Below are 24,252 nucleotides of genomic sequence, written 5' to 3'. Positions count from 1 at the left end.
TATTACTCTGATTGGATTTGTGTGAAAGAAGAAAGTCAAATACACCTAGGATGGCTTGAGGGTGAGTAAATCATGAGGTAATTTTCATTTTGGGGTGAACTATCCCTATAAAATGGTTGATACAAATTATGGTTGACTTTGCTAAAAGCTTTTATTTCTCACTGACAGGGGGTTCAGTCAATGGAGTCATGAAACCAGAAGACAAGACATCGCCAAGAGAAAGAAAACCTAAAGCCTCGTAAGAGGACAGAGAGAGCAGCTGCCCGAAATGTGATGCTCTGTTTCCACTCTGAACTTTAGAAGAGAAAACAGATTTGATAACTGCAAAAAGAACCACAGAGACAAACTAAGAACTTTGTTGTATGGCACGGTTCAGGTTTTATTGATCTCCTGTTTTTCCGGGCTGCATCTTAAAAATGAACTATAGATTTATAATCATTCATTATATCCATGTGCTCGTGACTTTTCGCCAGACTGAGAGGTTTCTGAAGGCTTTGTGGTGGACGTGAAGAGCAGATGTTGTGTGATCCACAGGCGTCTTCACTCACTTGTTGAGTGTGGGGTTTGTTCAGTCCAGGATCTGCATCACAGAAAGTCTGTCTTGCTCAGAAGATGAAGCATTTAGCCGGCCCTGAGCACAATTAAACCCTATTCAGCATCATTTCTGTGCTTCTTATGAAACACAAACACAGTGTGGACAGAAGCTTTTGAGAAGTGACCTTTGTTAATTGTTAACCTTTAGCCCTTTCAGTCCTGAACGCTACTATGAAGCTCAGTGAGCAAGTCCAGTGTAAAGAGGCTGAGGTGGCCAAGGGCTGCTACACAGCATAGCTTTCAAATGACCTTAGCTGTGTGATTTTACATTTTGATACTGAGAGCAGGAAGAACTTGTGTGTGAATGTCATTTGAGGAGAATCATTTTATAATTGTTTGTAGAGTCTATGTTTGAGATGTTTGTGAGAGCGCCCCCTGCAGGCTTGGATGATGCTGACAACTAGTTTGAGGGTGTTGTTTTGGTTGGTTTGATTTCGTCTGTGGTATTTTGCATGGACTGTGGTTGAGGTGATTAAATGATGGCTCCCCCTGCAGGCTTGGATGATCTATTTCTTTTTTTGCATTTAACTGCCCAGAAGGGTTCACATGCTATCCCCAGGACTAATAAAGAGTAGGGCTGGGACAATAAATCGATGCATCGCAAATCGATTCAGAGATTTTCCAAAGGCATCGCGATTCTCTCTTGAATCGATTCTGAGCTTAGTTCTGAACAGCAGATGGCACTGCTTGCTGTAGAAACTGCCGTATTCTGCTTGCTTCCAGTTCCTTACACATGCACCACTTGAACCTAAAATAATCATTCATAAAGTTCGAAAAGGTTGAAGCGCCTGTAGCGCCATCTGGTGTTTTAAAAAACTAAGCTCAGAATCGATTCGAGAGAAAATCGCCATGCATTCCAAAAATCTCAGATCGATCCCACGAATCACGATGCATCGATTTGATGTCCCAGCCCTAATAAAGAGCCCAACTGGCCAAGTTTGGTGCCTTGGTGTTTATCATGGCTACCTTATGGTTACCATAATAATCCGTAATACCTGCGACAGTGGCGATCGTCATTTGAGTTTCAAATCTGTGATGAGCCTCAGAGCTCATTAAAGATTTTACAGACATTGTGTTAGTGGTGGATTGTATCATGAACGCTATGAAAGCCAGCCTTTCTTTTTTTCAAATGAATGGAAAATCTGAAGAGGTTTTGAGCGCAGGAGAGAGATTGCTGGAGAACTTCCTCCTCCAGTTAAATTGAGGGTTTGCCGTGAGTTTTACAGATGTTTATTGAGCCCTGAATCTCTTTTCTTAGATGAAAAGTGTTGGAACATCACTTTTTCAACACCTTGTGGCCTTTTTCCTCACATCTGAGTAACCTGCTCTGTTATCTATCAGCTATAACTCTGATAACCATGCTGGACCGTGTCTGTCAGCATGGACGTCACCACTGCGGTTTGTAGTTTATATGAAACCATATGATTCTTTAAGTGTCCTTAAGCAAACGGCAGTAAAAGTTGTGTTCTTTCTCAGTTTGAGCACTGTTGAGTTCTCTTTGCGTCTGTGTTGTGTGTTTATTAGTGTGATGAGAGAGTTTGATAGCCTATCTTTTCCTCATTGAAATGCCGTGAACGTGTGCATGTTGCGATCTGTGAAAGAGTTGCCTCACTTGAAGCATTTGATGCCTAATAGCAGAAATAAAAACATAGGCATGGAATCAAAAGTTGGCGGTTTTTACTACTTTTTTGTATAAACAAGTGTGAAAGCAAGACACAAACTGCCAGTTTAATTATTTTATTTTATGAACCGTTTTCACACATGTTGTCAGATTATACATATTCATATACATGTGTATCAGTTGCCAAATTATATGAAAGGGACTTGCTGCTTTCTCCCAGTTACTTTGGTATTGTCTGTACATATTAGAAATCATACTTAGTTCTCGGTACAGTTTGTAGGTCATGTGCCTAAATCTGGCTGCAGAACTAGGTCGATCTGAGTCACCTAACGTTTGCTTTAGTTCGGTACATTTGTGAAAGATTTCACAGAGACTTTCATAGTGGCTTTATAACACTCAGAGGTCATTTTCAATTCAGGGTTTTAAAACTATGATCTGTAATAGCCTTTAGTGACGGTTCATAATGTGTTGAAATGACACAGATGCCTCCATATACACCTGTACACATTTAAAAAATAAATAAATACAAAATCTAAAGCTTTGTTTGAAATGCAAAGCTAATTCTTGAAATTCAAGTTGGTGCTGATTCTTCTCTAACAGATGTTTTGTTTGAGGTCTGGAGGACTGAACGGAGGAATCGTTCAGGTTTCATTAATAATAAAATCTCGCACGTTTACACAAAAGCCTCATTCAGACTGTCAGCCCAAATCCGATTGAAACCCAGTCCTATTTAGATAGACTAAATAGAAACGAACTACATGAAATCCATTTCGAGCTACATTCATGTCTGGTTTGGGAATCCTATTCAAATCGCATTGCTTGAAATCTGTTTCAGTCGGACTGGTCAGATCGGATTTAGCGTAGCTTTTTCACACCCTCACGCCACGGTAAAATGTAAACACGTCAGGCTTTTTTGTTTGTTTGTTTGTTTTGTGTTTTTTTGTTTGTTTGTTTGTTTGTTTTTTTGCAGAAAATGAAAAACGAAATATGCCGCTAGTATACTCACCTCTTTGTGTTTTGAAAGTAGTGGAGACAGCAGCACAGAATAAGCCACACATTCCAGCTTCCTGCGTTTCTGACGAAATATAATAATACAGCGCAGCCGCGACAGCAACAGGTTGTCATGTCATATGACAACATCTGTATTTCAAAACTGTATTGTTGTTACTGTTGTTTTTAGCGTAGGCATAACAACGCAACGGCATTACCCTAGAAACCAATTCACATTCCGTAAAAATGAAAGCGCGCTTATGGACACACTAATCGGATATGAACAGTTGCGATACGCTGTGTGGACAGTCAGTTAATTAAATCAGATTCCATCCAGATACGCACAAAATCTGATTTGGGCTGACCGTCTGAACGAGGCTTTTATTATTGGTTTTGTTTTTGTTCCAAACCTCTAATTGACCCCCATTTTACAGTAGAATGATTTTTTCCTCGCGTCGTTCACGATTTGTCAATAGGAAATCTTTTATTTATTTTTTTTTTTTTTTCTCATTTCAACTGATGTTTGGCAAAGTAAAGATGAAAGGAAAATAATTATATAGAGTAATTCACTACTGAATAATTGTCAGATTTTTAAACTATTTTTATAGCGTTGAACTGTTGAGAGATGAACATTATTTAGAGCATATAAATATTTTACTGCTTTATGGGTTTATTATTTTTATACTGTGTGGGAGAAGCTTTCTACCATTTCAGTGGGACTGCAAAAGATAAATAACTTTTATTGACTACTATAAATATTGTGAAAAGATTAAAACGTTACTGCAGCTTTCCCTGATTTGTCACTGTTTTTGTTTGAGTTTTAAATTTGGGGTATGAGCAAGTTATTAAAGTCTGTAATCTGTATGATAAGTCTTCATTTTGTTTTTTTGTTTTTGAGTAGTGGGATTTTGGTGGATAAAAACAGTAAATGACAGTGAGAATAAACTTCACACATTGTTCTGTCATGTAAGAGACTCTAAAGGATACCTGTGGTGTTTTGATGTGGCTTTGTTTCCATTTTGTGTATATAAATGTAAATGGGGAAAAAAATCATTTGCAGTGATCAGTCATCACCATAATTATTGCGATATGTCAAATTGAAAAGATGCACCAAAGCCTTCTGGAATCAGATACACAGAACCTGTATTATATTTCACCATGCTTTGCATAGTACAAGCACTGTTACTTTTCTAATGCTTGCCTGTATGTTCAGATATATTGTTTTATATCTATCTGTCTATTTATTTATTTATATATATATCACACACACACACACACACTACCATTCAAAAGTTTGGTATCAGTGAATGATTTTTAATGTTTTTTACAGGAGTTTCTTATGCTTATCAAAGCTGCATTTATTTGATAAAAAATGCAGGATTAAATTTAATATTGTGAAATATTATTATGATGTAAAATAATGTTTTTTCTATTTTAATATACATTCAAATAATTTTATTTCTGTGATGCGCAGCTGTATTTTCAGCATCATTACTCCAGTCTTCAGTGTCACATGATCTTCAGAAATCATTCAGATATGATGATTTATTATCAGTGCTGGAAACTGATGTGTTGCTTCATATTTTTGGGGGAACCTGTGATACTTTTTTCAGGATTATTTGATGAATAAAAAGTAAAAAAAAAAAAAAAAAAAAAGAGCATTTATTTAAGATAGAAATCTTTTTAACAATATAGTTCAAAAGTTTGGGGTCAGTACATTTTTATTCTTTCTTTTTTTTGAAAGAAATTAAAACTTTTATTCAGCAGGAATGTGTTAAATTAAGAAGTGATAGCAAAGATTTATATTGTTAGAAAATATTTATATTTTGAATAAATGCTGTTCTTTTTAACTTTTTTATTCATCAAAGAATCCTAAAAAAAAAAAGGATTGCAGTTTCCAAAAAAAAATAAAAAAAACATTTGGCAGCACAACTGTTTCCCAACTTGATAATTCTAATAATAAACACAGTATATCAGAATGATTTCTGAAGATCATGTGACACTTTATACTGGAGCAATGGCTGATGGAAATTCAGATTTGCATCACAGAAATAAATTATATTTTAAAGGATAATAAAATAGAAGCCATTATTTTACATTGTAATAACATTTTTCTTTATTTTTATGAAATAAATGTAGCCTTGATGTGCATAAGACTTCTTTAAAAAACATTACAAGTCTTAGTGATCCCAAACTTTTGACCGGTAGTTTATATATATATATATATATATATATATATATCAGTATATAATTTATTAATTCTTTAGTATTTATGCAAGTCTGTGTGATGCTTTTTGTATGTTTGTCCTTTGATTAAATCTTTTGCTCAACCCTAGTGTGAGCATGGTATTTTGTTCATTTTGACCCCATTGTAGGCCTAATGTACTGGTGACTGTACTGGGTGACTGTACTGCTGACGTTTCATACACTGCTAGATCAGAGTTGTGTGAGAGACTGCATCCCGATGTCTAAATACCTCGTGAAGCAGTATGCAGTGATTGTTGTCTCTGCAGTGATTGCAGTGCTCACTGAAAGAAACAACCGTGTGGAAGCTGAGCTGTTGATGATTCACTGTATCTTGAAGTGCAGATGACTAAAACTTTAAACATTTCACAAAAAAAAAAAAAAAACAATGGTGCTGATAATTCTTTATTAAATGATAGTAGATGATTTATAACTCAGTGTGGTTATTTTTGACCTCTGCAGAACATAAACAAAACAAAATAAAAAAAAATCATTAGGATATTAAGTAAAGATCATGTTCATGAAGATATTTTGTACATTTCCTTGTGTAAATATATTAAAACTTATTTTTTTTATCAGTAATATGCATTGCTAAGAATTCATCTGAACAACTTTAAAGATGATTTTCTCAATATTTAGATTGTTTTGCTCCATCAGATTCCAGATTTTCAAATAGTTGTATCTCAGACAAATATTGTCCTCCTAACAAACCATACATCAATGGAAAGATTATTTATTCAGCTTTCATATGATGTAAAAATCTATATTTTCGAAAAATTGAATTCGTGATTGGTTGACAGCAAATTTCAAATATTAAATGTAACTATAAAATAAGGTTATTAACTGGTTAATGGCCATTTCAAATTTTCGATTCTGTTTGGAACTATAAAATTTGATTCTGGTTCTGGTTCTGTTCCTGTCAAAATTTTATTTGTTTTCGATTCGATCTCTGGGACTTTGTGTAAATATTTTAGGTCAAAAGGGGTTAGACATACAAAATAGTTTATGAATCCCTGAATCTCATCAACAAACAATAATCATGAAAACACAATGGCATGGTCACAGTCTTCCAGGTTTGAAATGTTTTCATCAATTACACATTGCAGTGTTTAGTAACTTAACGTAACATACGTAATTAATCATCTCATATCTGGTATAACTGACTGAGAGTTGCTTTTGTCCACAAATTCAGAAGCATGGATCACAAATAACTTTACATGACGTTTACATAGCCATTCAATAGTGTACAAAATCAAATCTAAACATTATGAGACACCGTAGATTTGTTTAGAAAGGAAAATTGGAAAAAAGAAAAAAGAAGAATTAGGGAGAATCAATAAATTATGAATAATTCACTACCATTGGGTGAATAATTTTTAATCATGTAATCCATAAAAAAGTAACAGTAATCTGATTATAAGATAAATTAATCAAATTACAGGTAAATAGTTGTAATCTGATGAGCACTGTATACTAACGAGAAACTTGTTACCACACTGAGAGCTGTGCTTTGTGAAGCTGTTCATCAGGAAACACACAACTGTCGGAAACAATGCTACGTGCAATCATAGTTTGCTAAAGATGCTTTTGGGAAAAACACCTGAAGTGTTGTTGCTATCTTAGTATTTATTTATTAGTTTTTATGCCCGTTTTATTGTCTACCAGATGAAAATTGCGAATCTAGCTGCTTAGAAATCTCTCGTTACACAAGTTTACATATTCAGGGTCAAACTCCACTAAACACAAGCAGAAGCCAGACTACAGTACTTGAATTAATAAACATTTATTCATGTTGATGAACTGAACGACACCGGTATTAAAATTTTCCCATCAGAGAGAGGAAACATAGATCACATAGGATCTCGGTAAAATAGCTCATTTAAACTTTAATCTCATTCAACACCACATTGTCAGCACTTTGTTTGAGGGCAAATATTGTTAAAGGTCCCCAAGCAATGGTCAGAGTTGGCTCAGAAGGCTGACTGTCTAAAGGACATGTAAAGTGCATAAACCTCACCAGGGACCGAATAAAGAGCACAGTACTGTAGCTAGCACCAATCAACTGAAATCTGCCCTGATATTTCTGCGCACTGATTTCACCACTGCATACTGAGCTCTAATGTAGATTTCAGTTAGCCCTCCAGATACAAAAACACTATCTGAAAAACCCTGAACAGTGCTTTCAGATCGAGTTATTCTTGATCAGAACGTGTCGTTTCGCTTCTGATATAAAGCAGCGTCAAAGCTGGGCTGCTCTGTCACTTACGGCTCGTCCTGGACTTCTCTCTCTCTGGTGGGTTCAGACAGTAAACACCAAACGTGTGACAGATAGATGGCGGGTTCTGAATGGACGGTGTGGCATGAGGATGAACGGGTCACTTCAAGCCTTCATCTGTGCTCTTGAACACTAAAATGGCGTTGTGAATCTTCAGCGCTGGTCCTAACTTTATATTCATGATCTTCACAATATCATTTTGAGTCAGGAGGAGGAACGCCTCTCCATCAATCATCTGCAGAGAAAATCCATGCTGTATCATTGAGTGACTCAAGATGTGACGAGCCTTCTCTGCTCTAACTGATAAACGAAACACCGCAACACCACTCAATGATATGCTCTCTTGAGACTGAGATTTTCATTCAGTTTCATTCCAAATGTAAGTTCTTCATTTGTACTTGGCCTTTTGTTTCTGCAAATGCCTGAAATATCATATACAGGGGGTATAGAAAAGAATCACATGTTGTTGTCTTGAAATGAAGACAGACACTTTTTGGGTTTTATCCAGCTGTATTTACTCAGTGCAGCTCACATCAGGGTATCACCACCTCGATGCTTTACTGTTATCTGTTGGATTTCCGCCAGACATATCGTTTGCTGTTGAGGCCAGATAACTCCGTTTTATTCTCATCTGCCTCAGAATCTTCCAGGTGTGTTTTGGCAAAGCTCAGTTGCTACTTGCTACATCGTTAGAAGAATGGCATCTACGCTAATATTAGTCTGTTTCTCTCTTATTCCGAGGTCACTGTAGCCACCAGATCCAGTCTGTATCCAAGTCAGAGGGTCACTACAGTCACCCGGATCCAGTACGTATCCAGCCCAGATGGTGGATCAGCAACTAGAAAGGACCTCTACAGCCCTGAAAGACAGCGGAGACCAGGACTAGAGCCCCAGAGACAGATCCCCTGTAAAGACCTTGTCTCAGATGACCACCGGGACAAGACCAACAGGAAACAGATGATTCCTCTGCACAATCTGACTTTGCTGCAGCCTGGAATTGAACTGCTGGTTTCATCTGGCCAGAGGAGAACTGGCCCCCCAACTGAGACTGGTTTCTCCCAAGGTTTTTTCTCCATTCTCTCACTGATGGAGTTTTGGTTCCTTGCCGCTGTCGCCTCTGGCTTCCTTAGTTGGGGACACTTCATTTACAGCGATATCGTTGACTTGATTGCAAATTATTGCACAGATACTATTTAAACTGAACTGAGCTGCATGATGACATCACTGAATTCAATGATGAACTGCCTTTAACTGTCATTTTTGCATTATTGACACACTGCTTTCCTAATTGATGTTGTTCAGTTGCTTTGACGCAATCTTTTTTGTTTAAAGCGCTATATAAATAAAGGTGACTTGACTTGACTTGACTCAGTCAGACTGCACGAGGCCTTTCTTGAGGAGTGGTTCCATTGCATTGATAAATTGAGAAAGTGCACACCTTTATCCCGGAGATCTTTTGACAGTGCCTTGTTTGCTTCAGTTGCACTACCAAGGACTGAAATGCTCCAGGAAGCTCTTTCTATGCTGAGCTGATCAAAATGAGCACAGCTTTGTGTGCCATTGAGAAGGTGATGAGCGGCACCTGATTGAGTTTACAAGTCATTTTTAGGAGGGGGTGATCCTTTCTCGAAATCAGTGTTTTTTATTTTTATTTTTTTCTGACATGTTGTTATTTTATCTTTCACTTGGATGTAAATACAGCTGGACAAATCAAACACTGTGTCCATCTTCATTTCAGGCACAAAATGTGATTATTTTAAAGGGGGTGATTCTTTTCTATACCCACTGTATAAAGTTGTTTAAAGAAAATGTTAGTGGTGCGTACCCATGCAAAACTCACCACCACTCTACTAGAGTTTTATTTATAATTTTTTTTAAATTGAGAACCAAGCATAATCAAGAGTATATATATATAAGCACCTGATCCTGCAGCTTTCTGTTGAGACGCCTGCATTTCATCCCCAGACATTTACTGCACAAAGTTAAATGTGATTGCGCCTTCATATACAGAACTCAAACTATGAGTTAAAGCTTTATAATGACTCAGTTAAACCCCTGGTTTACACAATAATACTAATGATGCTTCCTTCAACAAGTACGATTATTAAGTGAAACTTAATGAAGCTAATTACTTACTTCATCTTTGAAAATTTGGGCCTGCTCCTCACAACCAATAAGACTACTGACGAATCCAAAGACCTGCAGATAAAGCAGAGATATACATTAACATCATACTGACTGCTGTTTGTTTGCTGTGTCTATAGATTATTTAATAACCCAGATGTTCAGAACTGTGCAGCTGTATTCATATTGCATTATTCGATATAAAATAAAAGTGTTAAAAACATAAAAGTGATTAAGATATATACAATAATATAGTACATGTGCAATAATAATGGCCTGTGTGTGTTTTCCTATATGACTGTATGTTATCTTTTACTCTAAAATTCATTGATTTATTAGTTTTACACAATTGAATAGCGAAGTGTTGCATGAAGTGATTACCTCTTCTATAGTCCAGGAAGATACCTGACCTGCATGAAGTCCTGCGACGCCAGGCAGTAACTTACAGTGCTGCTCCCAGCAGAGAGACAGAGTCCGGTCCGAGTTAGCCGTAAACGCTGTCATGAAGAGAGACGAGTACATTCCCTCTGAAACACACACACACACACAGTCGTCACGCTTACATGCTCATTAGTGTCTGATTAAGCTCCATATTCTTCTGAAAGATTTACATCATTTGTATTCAAAAAAAAGGTTTATGCTTCTGTTTTGCACTTCATCCACATATTCTGAATAAGACTCTTGAGGAAGTACTTGAGATGCTTGCACTTGTCATAATTCACAGCAACTTCATCAGCTATTGACCATTAGTGTCCCTTTAATAAAACCATGCAATGGTGCAATGAATTCGTTGTCTGTTGTTTATTTACATTGTTTAATGCCCATTACTGTTTAATTAGGATATTCTGAGTAAGTGTTTGCATAACACAAAAATCTGTCAGATTATCAGGAAACAGAATATTGCCTTGGTTAACGTTCACGTGATACATATATAATTGGAATAATCCTTGTGCATTCAAACACAGTCACTTCTGGAATTTTATTGACAATTTTATTGAAAATGTAGTAAAGTGACACTCACTCTGACAATTTCTTTGCTGACTTTTGCGATATTTAGGGGGGCGACCAATCCTGGTGACAGCAAACACAGGGGACTTATAATGAATGTTTACATAACAGCAATATCTTAATACACAATTATACTTGATTAACACAACAATTATAAATGTTGTTGTACCTGCCATGGTAGCGAGATTTCTTTGCTCTCTGGCCGAAGACCAGCAGGTTACGTCTGGATCCTTCTGTATCAGAGAGATCCGCTTTAAGCCGGCCCTGGTTCCTCTCAGCCAATGGGCAGCCAGACAAACAGTGATGCGCTGTGAAGCGGCCAGTCACATGACCTGACCCATCACATCCCGGAGTAGGGCACTTTCTGAGTGACAGAAACCCGGCTGTTCTGTTTTCTGACAGTTTGATTATTTTTACAGCAGTGTATTAACTGTTCTGTAATGCTGCTCTGAATCCGTGTGCTTTATAGAAACGCTGAAGACTGACCTGTGGTGGAAGCTGTATTTGGAGGTGCTGCGTGGCTGAGGCACGGAGGGGAAGCTGGGCTGCCGGGCCGTCAGGCTCTCCCGGGGACCTAAACCACACAGGTGACTCTGAGCTGACACAGTATTTGGTACATGAGCATGTAAGAGTCCGAGGAGTGAGGACTGGGCTTGATCTGGAGGGCTCTCACCAGGTTTCTGGCAGGGTGGAGGTTTGAGGGGGTGTCCTGTGCTCTCACACCAGCCCGCAGGGTGGATGTCTGGATGATCCGAATCCATCCACTCATCGTACAAGTGACTCCAGCCATCAAAATGAATCTAAGGACAACAAATTCACACTCACAAATACATGTGACTCTACTACATACAGTACATATATATATATATTTCTCAATCAATAATTTTGTCTTGTTTTCCTGTAAAAAAAAAGTCACAGACAAGCCAAATTTACTTGAAATGTTACAAAGTTCCAATTACAAAATTACATATTTTTAAAGAATAACATATAATTGACAAATTGATAAATGCAGAAGACTCGTCTTTCTAGTATATTTCTACTGGGCTTTTATGAGCCATTAAAGGAATGTGTTTAATACATTGTACTGATTTTTATTTCTGTTTGATTAAATTGGCATACCTATGAGCTGGAGTTGTTTTCTCACCTTGATTCTGTAGGTGTCGACCTCCAGCACTGTAGCCACGCGGATCAGGCCCGGACACCTCTTGTCCACCGCCTCCAGCTTCATCTGCACCTGGAAGCTGTGGGAGGGGCGCTGCGCAGACACAGAAGAGTCGCTTTTCTTATTTTGACCGAGGAAGTGGTTTTAATAGAGTTATCAGGACGGAGAGATTTCACACACCACTCTGAAGGCTTCAGAAGCGACCGCCGTCGAGCCCGTCTCCTCCAGATACCTCTCCCACGAGAACCTGTCAGGGTCCGGATAGTCTTTCGGGACGAGATCACACCGAGCCAGTGTTATAAGAGCAGACGTGAGTATTCATATGAGCAAGTGCACTAGTGCTCAAACGTTTAGGCTCAGTGAGATTTGAGACATGATGCTTCTTCACCAAGGCTTCATTTGTCAAAAATGTAAAATATCTGTTTTCTCTGTGAATCTCTGTTAAAGTGTAATTTATTCCTGTGACGTGCAGCTGTATTTTCAGCATCATTACTCCAGTCTTCCGTGTCAGATGATCTTCAGAAATCATTCTAATTTGCTGATTTACAGCTCAAGAAACATACTGAAAACAGTTGTTCTGCTTCATATTTTTGTGGAAACTGATAATTTTTTTTTTTTCCAGGGATCTTTTTATGACTAGAAAGTTCCAAAGAACAGCATTTATTTTGAAATAGGAATCTTTTATAACATTATAAATGTCTTTAATGGCATTTTTGATCAATTTAACACAATTTAACCTAATGAAAGTATTTCTTTCTTCCTTTTTTCTTTCTTTTTTTTTCTTTCTCCTAAGCTTTTGAATACTGATCTGACCAATGAAACAGTTTCTACAAAAAAACATTAAGCAGCAATAACGGTTTTCAAAATTGATAATAAAAGGAAATGTTTCACATACACATACAATACATACTGCATGTACATATATAGATATATAATTATTCAAAAATATATTACATGAATGTCACAAGTCTTACATTAAACACAAAAACATTCATTCATACAGAATCACAATCAACCACACATCTTGACAAACAACAACACTAATAAAATTACAATAAAATAACAAAAAATAATAATAAATGTCATAATATATTGTATATTGTCATATTTCTGTGGCCAGGATACAAAGATTTTACCGTGGTATTTCTTATTTTTATCAATGTTGAAAAAACTGTGTTGCATGATATTTTTGCAGAAACCATTATACATTACTTTTCACAATTCTTTAACAGAATGTTCAAAAGAGTTTTCTGTGCCATTATAAATGTCTTCACAGTAATTTTTGATTAATACAAAAATATCACATTCTTGATGAAATAATCAGTTTCTTAAAAGAAAACTTATGAAAGGTAATGTACATCTATAGAAGCAACTCATGATAATAACAGCACTTAAATATCAAAATAACAATTAGGTCACAAATTATGGAACAAAGTAATGCTATTTGTTTGCTTTTCTAAATGGATCTCCGCTTTAACATTTACAAGTGAGTGAAGAAGCTTCAGCGGAGTGCGTAGTGTTCGAGGACATACAGATGCAGTGTGAGTTACCCTGAGGGGGCGTCAGCGGCAGGCCCCTCTCCTGACACCAGCCGGTGGGATGAATGTATGGGCTGTGAGCATCACACCTGCAGTCAAGAGGAAACTGATGATAAATCTATTCATTTCACACTGGACCTGATATATACGGTTTCATTCAAACAAAGCAGTTGTAACTCACCAGTAATCATACGTGTCGTCCCAGTTATCAAAATGAACCAGGAAACGGTTGCCCACTTTGTCTGTTACCGTAGCAACACATATGAGAGAGGGGTTCATCCGGTCCACAGCCTCCAGCTTCATCCCTACCTCAAACCCACAGTCTGTCTCCAGCTGCACAGTCAGAAAACCAGCTCTATGTTCACACAGTCCTTGGGTAAGAAACTGCAGTACAGGTCTATAGTGTTTGACTCACTTTGACTGAGCTACAGAATAACTCTTTCGGTGCGGCTTGTGATCGGGTGATTTTTAGGTAGTTGGACCAAGAAAACTCTTCTTCTTTACATCCTGCAAGGGAAGCGGGTTGAATGGTTAAAATAAAAACCATTACAAAAATTATAACATACATGAATTTACAATATAACTGTATGGGGCATCTGGCTATATATGTGAGCGTTCGCCACAGGATTCTCAGGTTACTTCAACTGAAGCGACGATGTGTCGTGCGGCTACATAGCACGGCTAGCAACACAGTACTCATTCCCAAATCTCAGGGAACCGAGGTTACGTTAGTCAATACTACACTCATACTGCATACTATGGGAACACAGTACAATCACGCCGTGCTTTGGTAGGGGAACGACTATAAGTTTCATAACTTCCATAAGCAATCAATGCCCATAGAGAAGTTAACAACAACCCAAGGCTAAGAAGGGCTGAGCATCTTGAGGTCACACCCAGCCCGGTTAATCTTTCCAGAGTACTCCTGTAACTTCGGCACCCAGGGGTCGAGAGCTGACAGGTGAACTAATGCCAGAGAGCTTGAGCGATATGGTCAAGGGTTCTCTGTCAGATCTGTTTGTGTAACACAGCGCATGTCTCTTCAAGCGGAGAGGATCTCACAAATATCCGCAATGGACACACCGCTGGACCATGCCCAAGACGAGGCAATGCCTCTGGTAGAATGGGCCCGTACTCCGATAGGACATTGAAGGCCCAAGGAAGAGTATGCTAGTGAGATGGCATCAACTATCCATCTAGAGAGTCTTTGCTTTATGACCGGATGCCCTTTGGTGTGGTTACCGAAATTGACAAAGAGTTGTTCCGACCGTCTATAAGGGGCAGAATGCTCAATATAAATTCTCAGAGCTCTGACGGGGCAGAGCAGAGATAACTCTTTGTCCTCTTCAGAGGGAGGAAGTGCAGAGAGCGAAATGACCTGTGCTCTGAATGGAGAGGAGAGCACCTTTGGTATGTAATTGAATGGTACATTGAATGAAGCGCCGAAGCCACCTGTCCAGCTGAAGTGTAGGAGCATCCAGCAAGAGATGAAGTGGTCCTACATGGCTTGGATGGGTGAGCAGCCTTTGCTCTCCAGCCGATAATCGTGGGCAGGCAGAGGTCTGCGGTCACAGACTCATCCAGGGGAGGCAGCTTATCGTACCCCTTCTCTTCAGCGCTGTCGATAGAAGTGAGGGCGGATGAAGCAGAAGTACAGATGTGGGCGGAGTAGGGAGCATGCCACGATCTGGTGAGTTTGTCGTGGACCTCCGGGAAGAATGGAGAGGAACGCTGACGAGGGGCCTGGCGGCGCCCTGGCAGGAACCATTCATCCAGGCGACTGCGAGAGGGCTCCTCTGGCGGAGACCACTCTAAACCCAGTTCTTTGACCGCTTTCGAGAGGATACAGAGTAATTCGGGATCCATCCCATCTTTGGCAGTGCTGGGCAAGGATGATGGGATTGGGGTGGGGTCGGTCACTGAGCCCAACAGCTCCTCTGCATCCAAGGCTGTTAATGACATGTTATCAAGTAGCTCTTCCTCACTTCACCCAAATGAGTCCAGGTCACTCGCGCAGGGACGCTGGTCGGGAGAAAAGGATGGGAGAACTCCCTCTCTGCAGAGACAACTAGGAAATTGTCAAACATTACAACACTAGCACTCTCACACTCGAGACCCCCGACCCCCCTTCCCCTCCTCACAGGTCTCCGCGATCCTGGAGCTCTTTTAAACAAAAACACCAAGCTCCTTAATTGCTCTCTGAAAAGAAAGCGATCCGCGATCGAAGAGAGGCGAGACTGAAGTTCTCGCAGTGAAAACATTCAGTTCTAGAGAGCGCAGCTTCCGCGTGGGACTTCCCCAAGCAGGAAATGCACTTATTGTGGCCATCATCAGAGTGCAGGAGAGTCCTGCACAAACCGCAGTAACGGCGCGGCATTTGCAACAATGGCAATTTGCTCTGATAGTAAGCTCTTTTAGAATTGCCGGATGGCGGCAGGGGAAAGGACCGGAACTGCTGCATCACTGAAGCAGCGGAGAAGCAGGTCACCCGTGCTGGGAGGTCCCGATTCCTGCTGTGAAGGCATGTCAACAGCAACCAGGCTTCAGATCAGCGTAAAGCATTGTCGTCGCTGAAGGAGAAGAAATCTGAGAATCCTGTGGGGAAAGCCCACTTATATAGCCAGATGCCATGGCCATTCTGGCAGGCTTTGGCCGGCTTTGTCACCATAGGTACGTGCAGCTCTGCTGCCGAGCCATTGGTTCATTTTTATACACTGCACAAACCAATGGCCAGTCAGTTTCACTGCGTGATAAAAAAAAGGCTTCAGTTCAGGAGAAAAAAGCAGTAGCAGACGCAGTACGAGTGTAGTATCGACAAGAAACTGTGTGCGTCTTGCGAAAGAACATTGTAGCCGGAGCTACATCTCTCTGTTTATGTCTATGACGAATCACGCAGGTGCTGCGCTACTCTGCAACAGTTCCACCAGAACCAGTCTAAAATAGTCAGAATATAAACTATAGGTGTAGGTGTATAACTATAAATTATAGGTGTACCGTAGTGATTCAGGATAAGCCAAAAACACGGTTTGGAAAATGGATTCATGGTGTACTCGCTTATTATATACATTTTGTAAATTTTGAACACAAAAAAGTTATGGACTGCAACTTTAAAACAGTTTTGTCTGCTTAAAATTTTTGTATAAACTGTGATATACTACCACTAATCAAACGCTTAGGGGAAAGAAAAACAAAAAAAGACTGAAAGAAAGAAATTAAGAGTTTTATTCAGCAAGGTCATGTTTAATTGATCAAAAGTGGCAGTAAAGACATTTATAATTTTAGAAAAGATTTCTATTTCAGATAAATGCTGTTCTTTAGAATTTTCTTTTCATCAAAGAATCCTGGAAAATAAAATGTATCACAGTTTCCACAAAAATATTTGGCAGCACACCTGTTTTCAACATTGATAATAATCAGAAATGTTTCTTAAGCAGCAAATCAGTATATTAGAATGATTTCTGAAGATCATGTGACACTGGAGATTGGAGTAATGATCACAGCAATACATTACATTTCAAAATAAAAAAAAGGATAATTTAAATTGTAGCAACATTTAACAGTATTGCAGTTTATTTTTGATTAAATACATTTGCCTTGGTGAGCAGAAGAGTTGTAACGATTCCAAAGTTTTGTTTAGCGTATGTAATTCAACCTAGAATTGTATATATTATGTATATCACATTGTATGTTTAGGATCTGTTTTATTTATTTATTTATTTTTCATCCGAACAGTAAGTCACCTTTTGGGGTGTACAGCTTGTGTCCTGTGCTCTCACACCATCCAGCGGGTTGAATATCAGGGCAGTTGGCGTTGACCCAGAAGTCATGGCAGTCAGAATAGCCATCAAAATGAAGGCGTAATCTGAAGCCACAGACCTAGAGAGCAGAATGACCACTGAGAGTCAGAAATCTGATTACAGTCCCAACAGTCAGAATGTGAGATGTGTACCTCAGCGACGGTCAGGACGAAATACATGGAGGGGTGCTGAGGGTCGATGCCTTCTAACTTCATCCCCTGTCTGAAGCTGTTCTTAATCATGGGAACCCTCTGGGTCTAGACCAGTTACATGGATAAATGTTATCATTGAAAAACAGAAGAAAAATCCATAACTGAACTTTAAAGTGTTTGTAATCTCTACTCCGTATTGAAATTAATCAAGTTAATGTTCTGTGCTCTGATAACACATTACAGCTGCATCATAAAATGTCATTTGAGTTTAAGATTAAAATCACTAGTACAGTGGTGTTATTCACTTTCCACAGTGAAATACAGAAGTCAAACCTCCTGAAAGAGTCTGGCTGGAGCGGCCACAGCTTTCTGCTGCTCTAGATACTGCGGCCAGGACCACATCTCCAGCTTACTCTCTGCTGAACCTACAGAGAGAACTGTTACATTGTTATGCATGCAAAGGACACTGTTTGCAATGCATGATCCCATTATCAGTATTAGCAATTTGTAACACAGCTCACAGTGGTCAAAGCAATGTCATTTCTTCATGTTATTTTAGTATAATTGAGATACTGTTATAGTTTTTTTATTTTTAAAATGAGCTTTTATTTTTTACTTTTAAATAATTTTGCTCAAGTTTGAGTTTTTTGGTGTTTTTTGTCATTTTTTTTTTTTTAAATAATGTCTGTATACTTTATATTTTATATCTATTTATTTTTATTTTATTTTATTTTATTTAAGATTTTGTTTAATATATATTTTATTTTATTTTAGTTTTTTTAAGAAAAAGTTTTTTTGTGTGTGTGTGGTTTTGGGTTTAGCTTTAGTTGCAGTTAACTATATATACTGTACATTGTTCATACCATGTGTCACTTTACATTAGAATACTAATGTTGAAAATCATGTTGGTAAGGAAAACAAAGCCTGCATTTTGACAACATAATTTTCAAGAAGTAATGCAGTGATTGACAATTGTGTGGATGCAGAGTGCAAATGCATGAAATCTAACTTTAATTCATTAGTGAGGATTTCATGAAATAAAAGTGTGATGAAGTACCTGCTTTGTTCTGTCTGCCATCCATTTTTAAAGCCTCCACTTTCTCCTCCTTTAATAACACATGAATTTCATTGCATTAGAACTAATGTAAAAATCAACACCAAGCACAGCAATGACATTAATTAGAAAAAGAACTGCACCATTGGCTCAGCATCAGACTCTTCCTCTGATGGGCTGTTGTATTCCCTCCTCTTCCTCTTCTTCATGGGCTTCAGCATTTCATGCTCATGATAGATCACCTGTGCTTCTGCAATCCCTGCAGGACTAAAGCATCCATACTTATAGAATAACCTCAATATCTTTAATCTGACTGTAATAAGTACTTTAAAAAAAAAAATCAGAATACCAGAAATCTGCTGCATACATACAGTATTTATATATTGCATGAGAAAAACAGATGTGTAAGTCTAGTAGTTAATTTACTTTTCAGACATGGCCTCCCTGCGTAGCTCTGTCAGGTGCGTCTGTTTGCCCGGTGTTTCTCTGCACTTGCTATGAGCCTCCATACGTCCTCTCTGAAGTCTGTCAGCCTCCACAAATGCAGTGGACCGGACATGCCCACCCGCTGAGACGTCTGTAAGCAAAGATTCCCGTTTGGGATGGTGCTATTGAAAAGACAAATGCTAATAGCTTGAAGATTTGATGCATGTTAGATATTGATTACAGGATCCAGAATTAACATTTTCACACCTGCAAATGGTGCAGAAATTGAGAAATTTCAATACTTTTCACTGGTTACTGTACTAGTCATTGCACTACTGTTCTCCCAGCTTGAGTAAAACTAATAAATTTGCTGTCTCCAGCCTGTTTCCACTCTACTGAAATTTTACTGATGCTGTAATATTCAAAAAAAAAAAAAAAATCCTATATGCCTTTATGCGATGAAGACTATGAGTCTGGATACAATAGGGCAGCTCACTCTTATTCTGTACAGTGAAGAATAGTCAATCTTTGCAATTAGCAACAATCTTTAACATGCAGTTAAACCAGCTGCGGTTTGAAAAGCTGCCAGTGATGACTATGTAATTCAACTATAATATGCAAAGTGAAGTTCATGGGACAATAAAAATACTAATAGGATGAAAAAATTTCAGAATTTATATTTTGTTAGACCATTTCACTATGTATGAGGTCCAAACAGATATAAAGCATCCTTGAACATTACAATGAAACAGCACTTTAATAGGAGTAACATATGGATGTGGGTACACGTGTAATTTAGTCCTTTGATTGACACAAAGTGTTTCCAATTAGTTAGTACATGCAACATTTTAATGATAATTAGCATTTCAATCAGCTATCAGTAAACATTTTGATGTGCTGGACTATTTCTATAAAAAGTAAATCCTTGAATGGAAACTTGGCTTGTGTTAATAAAGCAATTAAGCTCATTTTTCTCCTGGTTGGTTAATCTTGAGGCCTGACTGATTATACTTTTGTTTATAAAATGCTATAAACTGACAGCCAGAGTTCAAAACATCAAGATCCATGCTTGTAATAATCCAGAGGCCTCTAATGAATAATTACCTGGTTTTTCAGCTTGTTTGATATCAGCTGATTTTGTCTGCACTCCTTCAGTGGTCGGGTTAGCAGAGCCTATTTTCCCTTGACTGATCACTTCCAGTGAACCAGTGTCACTAACACATAACTGTGAAAAGCAGAATAGTGTTTAGTGTGTTTAGTGAATAGTGTGTTATGCAGTAATAAAAAGTAATATATATTGTAAACTGCTTTCTTTTCCCACTCCAGTGATAAGATTTCTTTCACTCCTTCAACAGAGATTGCCTTTCTGTTCATCACTTTGACTGGTGAGACAGCTTTTTGACATTTGAGTTTTTGACATTTTAAAGGGGTCATGAACTGAGAAATCAAAATTCCTGTGATCTTTTGACATATAAGAGGTCATTGTACTATAAAAACATCCTGTAAGTTTCAGAACTTAAAACTTTCTCGTTAGTCTAAAACTGCTTATATAGAAGCCAGTCTGTCAAAAGGACAGCTTGTGGAATGTGCCACTTTATGATGTAATAGTGTGTCTAAACCCCGCCTCCACAGAAGATCAACGCCTGCTTCTACATCACTGTCCATTCAGCTCTGCCCACCGATTCACGCATGTAGTGTAAATAACGAGAGAAGCAAACGCAGGTCTACACTGAAACCACACAATAAAGATGCTCTGAAGACGAGAAGATGCTGTTCAGTGCCAAACTTTGGAAAAACAGTCTTTGCATTGTCTTCCTTCTGATCCCAGCATTAGGAAAGATCTAAAAAACTCCATTTTTAATGAAGATCCAGATTGTATCAGTTTTCAGAGAGATTGAAATTAAAAGACAATGCTGTGCAACTATATTAGTTCTGACAGTAATATCGCACCACCCAAGTGTGAGCAACTGTTTTTATTACATGCTCACTATTGCTTTGTCTGTTATTACAGATCGTTTGATATGTATTTATGCATTTTCAACCTAAATCACAGCAGCGTCCATCTGTGAAGTCTGTAGGCTGTCAAACATACACAACTGTTAGCCAATCACAGCAGTGGGCGTTTACTTCTGAGTCGACAATCCTCCACGCCTATTCAAACAGAGCGAAAACAGGACAGAAACTAGCCTTTTTCTTCTTAATTATCATGTTTTATGATGTAAAAATCTTGATAACATTATAAGTGGACCTCAGAGAACAGTACAAAATAATAAAAAAGGCAGTTCATGACCTTGACCTTTAAATCACCAGACCTGGTCATCATAGGAACTGCACTCCACTGGGCTGATGCCAGGACAGGCAGATCCTTCAGGGGATCCTGGAGGGGGCAGTGTCTAAATCACTACTACTGGGGTGCCTCAGGGTTTGGTGTTTGGCCTCTTTCCATTATCCACAAATCCACTGGGACCTTTTATCCATGCACTCAGATTTCCTAGCACTGCTATGCTAACAATACAGAGCCTTGCCTTGTAGACACCTCGGCCTGGAAGAAAGATCGTCACCTTCAGCTCAATCTGTTTATAATGCCATCCATTTCAAATAGGAAGTTGGGGGAACTTCTCAAACCACATCCCAAAGACAAACAATCATGCAAATTACACTGTACAACATCAGGCATTTAAAGTCACTTTAGTGTTTGATTTAACATTTGAGATGTTCATTTGAGCATTTGATTCATTATTTGAGTATTATTTTATTTTATTTTTATTATGGCAGCATTGTATTGGATAGTGTATGTTTCACCATATGATGAGATCAAATGGCATTTAACTGATCACTTGACAGTTTTTTTTTTTTTTTTTTTTTTTTTTTTTTTTAGAATTGGACTTTCATAACATACAGTGGATTATTTCAGGTGCAATTTTGGACATTTGTTTTATCATTTGAATTATGCTAGGAAAAAACCTTCCTGCATTCCTAGCATGAAATGCTTAAGTTGGAGAATTCCTCATTTATAAGTTGCTTTGCATAAAAGCATCCACTAAATGAATGAATGTATTTAGACATCTTTTATATTTATTTAAAAAATTCAAACGACTAAACTGATATGTATTCAATCTGTTTTCCACACCCTGAATTTGGTTTCACAATTAACTCCAGCAATCATTCTGAATATGTTAACATGGTTAAATCTTTATTTTAGATAACTATCAATGTCTTTGCCACGTGTAGGGAACATGTTGTAACCTGATCTACATGCAGGCACAGAGGTGGCTGCCTTAAGATTTGAACATGAAGACCTCGAGAGCTTGTTGTCATCAAGATCACCGTACACAGGTCCACACAGACACAGTCATCTTGCTCACCTTCAGATTGCTTCCAGGGAGGATGGCCATTCCCTCCTTCCAGCCCAGAACATGCACAATCGTCCCTCCAACCTGAGCAGGAAGTGATGCGGCCTCCAGTTCACTGCCTTTAATCGCCTTGATTGCATTTGGAGGCAGATCAACTTTTGGCAATGGATGAGCAGAAGCTTTGGAAAAATAAAAGTTTTTGTCTGGCCTAAGAGTAAGTACTGTTTTATCCACAATATTTAACATCTCTAAATGAAGATGTGGACTAAACAAATGTTCATTAAATACTGTCAATCAAACTGCAAGAAAATATAAACAGGATCAAATCTCAGCTCTATCCCTACACCTTGGACAGCAAGCCAAATCTGTTTAGAGTTTTAGTTTTAAAAGACAAAGAAATGGGAAATTTAATGAAATAAATTTACTTTCTATTGAACTGTAAGCACCTGGAAAAATGATTGTGGTGGCATCCTGGGTTTTCAGCCGCTGTGCAGAACTGTCATTGGGAGCGTGAGAGACGCTGCTTTCAGACGGGACGTCTGCATCATGTGGCAGGACACCCAGGTCTGCTTTGGCACTCATAGCAAGCCTCTGCTCCGTACAACTAACAACAGAGGATCGAGGACTTCATGAGAGCATAGAGGCCATTTCACTATTCACATGCAACACTGACAGAGAACACCATTTCCCTTCAGAAGTAGAAGGTTTTTTTTTTCTTCTTCTTAAATAAAGGGGCTGGATATTTGAAAAATAAATTTCGAATGCTATTAGCAGTGAACAGCAAAGTTAAAATGCTGCATCAGACGGTTATCAGACGTTTTAAGTGGAAGACATTATCATTTAGGAGGATATTTTCTTTACAAAAATGAGAAACAGGCCAATAACAAAGATGAAGCACAAATGAAGTTGATGCTCAACCCATAATCTGATAGTAATGGTGATACATAATCCATAATCTGATGGTGGTGGTGATGAGGATGGAGCATAAATGATGGTGATGATGCTCATCCCATAAACCAGTGATGGTGATGATTATGCATAATGCATAACTGATGATGGAGGTGCTGTGAGTGAATCTTCCATTCCATTTCAAAGAGCATCAGTTCCAGCGCATCCTCTCCTCTCCCCAAAATAATCTTTACCAGTGCAAAATGGCGGAAGTCCATGTTCCTGTGCAGTAAACTGTAAAGCAGGCGAACCATTCATTATTTCATTCTGCTCTTGTCTGAAAGACTGCTTTATGAGGTGCATTCGATTCCGATGCATTTGGAAGGAAAAGGCAGATGCGCTCTGTTATGATGATCGACATTAAAACAAATGTTGTAATTTCAAGGCAACCTCATCTTAATTGCTAATTATTAGGGTTATTTAATTTTATGAAGGAAAAATACGATGAAACGTGCGTAATGAAGTATCCAGAAATGCATGCAAAGTCAAATCTATTTATATCGAACATGTATTAATGGCATGACATGAATAGTGTGTAATGTGAAGGCGATCAGATAATGAATTTATTCTCACCAGTGCTGGTCCTGCTCGGGAGGAATGTGATCTGCGCATGCGCGCATCACGAGCGCACAATCCTTTGATGTTTTGAAAGTGTTGCATTTATTCTACATAACTTCACATGTAACAGTGTGAAGCGTATGACATCTCTGCTGTGGGGATTATTTTGATACCACATTATTTTAAACATTTTTTTTTTAAAGAGTATCCTTATGTAATGGAATAAAATGGTTACCTTATATATCTATTGATGACATTTGAGCGAGACTTTAGAGCAAATGAGTACATCCCTGAATAAAAAATAAAAATAAACTTCACTGTAGGAATATCATAATATGTCAAATGTAAAAATATCATAAAAATGACTTCAGTTTTCTCTTATTTGAACTTCCTTCCCGATCCGTTCTT

At 38.3% G+C, this 24,252-nt stretch overlaps 2 protein-coding genes across 10 annotated transcripts in view; one reads left to right on the top strand and one right to left on the bottom strand.

The window, feature by feature from the left end:
- The window catches only part of LOC109086114 (translocating chain-associated membrane protein 1-like), a 15,363-nt gene extending 14,239 nt beyond the window's left edge, over nucleotides 1-1,124 (top strand). For both annotated transcript variants that reach the window (XM_042712528.1, XM_042712529.1), the window contains one exon: nucleotides 169-1,124. In XM_042712528.1, coding sequence (XP_042568462.1) covers nucleotides 169-242 — 74 coding nt within the window. In that variant the 3' untranslated portion in view covers nucleotides 243-1,124. The remainder of the gene's footprint in view (nucleotides 1-168) is intronic.
- Nucleotides 1,125-7,216: 6,092 nt separating this feature from the next.
- Nucleotides 7,217-23,930, bottom strand: LOC109090922 (lethal(3)malignant brain tumor-like protein 1). Of its 8 annotated transcripts, none has more exons than XM_042712520.1 (22): nucleotides 23,860-23,930; nucleotides 22,764-22,942; nucleotides 22,351-22,517; nucleotides 20,090-20,210; nucleotides 18,986-19,136; nucleotides 18,703-18,826; nucleotides 18,563-18,611; nucleotides 17,839-17,942; nucleotides 17,506-17,610; nucleotides 17,297-17,432; nucleotides 13,972-14,063; nucleotides 13,738-13,889; nucleotides 13,569-13,645; nucleotides 12,199-12,284; nucleotides 12,001-12,111; nucleotides 11,530-11,656; nucleotides 11,343-11,430; nucleotides 11,026-11,220; nucleotides 10,870-10,919; nucleotides 10,230-10,375; nucleotides 9,861-9,923; nucleotides 7,217-7,959 (listed from the first exon to the last, which is right to left on the bottom strand). In XM_042712520.1, exons 1-22 carry the CDS (start codon nucleotides 23,904-23,906, stop codon nucleotides 7,825-7,827), a joined length of 2,505 nt encoding a protein of 834 aa, XP_042568454.1. In that variant the 5' UTR covers nucleotides 23,907-23,930; the 3' UTR covers nucleotides 7,217-7,824. The 8 variants fall into 8 exon arrangements, with proteins under 8 accessions (XP_042568454.1, XP_042568455.1, XP_042568457.1 ...); XM_042712521.1 differs by having other exon boundaries at nucleotides 17,839-17,930; XM_042712523.1 differs by having other exon boundaries at nucleotides 17,839-17,921.
- Between the last annotated feature and the right edge of the window lie 322 nt (nucleotides 23,931-24,252).

Source organism: Cyprinus carpio, chromosome A23 (assembly GCF_018340385.1).
Source record: "Cyprinus carpio isolate SPL01 chromosome A23, ASM1834038v1, whole genome shotgun sequence".
NCBI classification, from domain to species: domain Eukaryota; kingdom Metazoa; phylum Chordata; class Actinopteri; order Cypriniformes; family Cyprinidae; genus Cyprinus; species Cyprinus carpio.
Note: the sequence above shows the minus strand (reverse complement) of the source record. Positions and strands in the feature narration are given on the sequence as shown.

What these genes read in the sequence shown, in the direction of transcription:
- LOC109090922 (XM_042712520.1), bottom strand. Translation starts at nt 23,906, where the DNA reads ATGCGCGCATGCGCAGATCACATTCCTCCCGAGCAGGACCAGCACTG. An exon ending in TCGTCCTGACCGTCGCTGAG is followed by an intron (nt 17,433 to 17,505) that starts GTACACATCTCA and finishes TCTGCTCTCTAG; the next exon opens with GTCTGTGGCTTCAGATTACG. An exon ending in CTTCTGAAGCCTTCAGAGTG is followed by an intron (nt 12,112 to 12,198) that starts GTGTGTGAAATC and finishes GTGTCTGCGCAG; the next exon opens with CGCCCCTCCCACAGCTTCCA.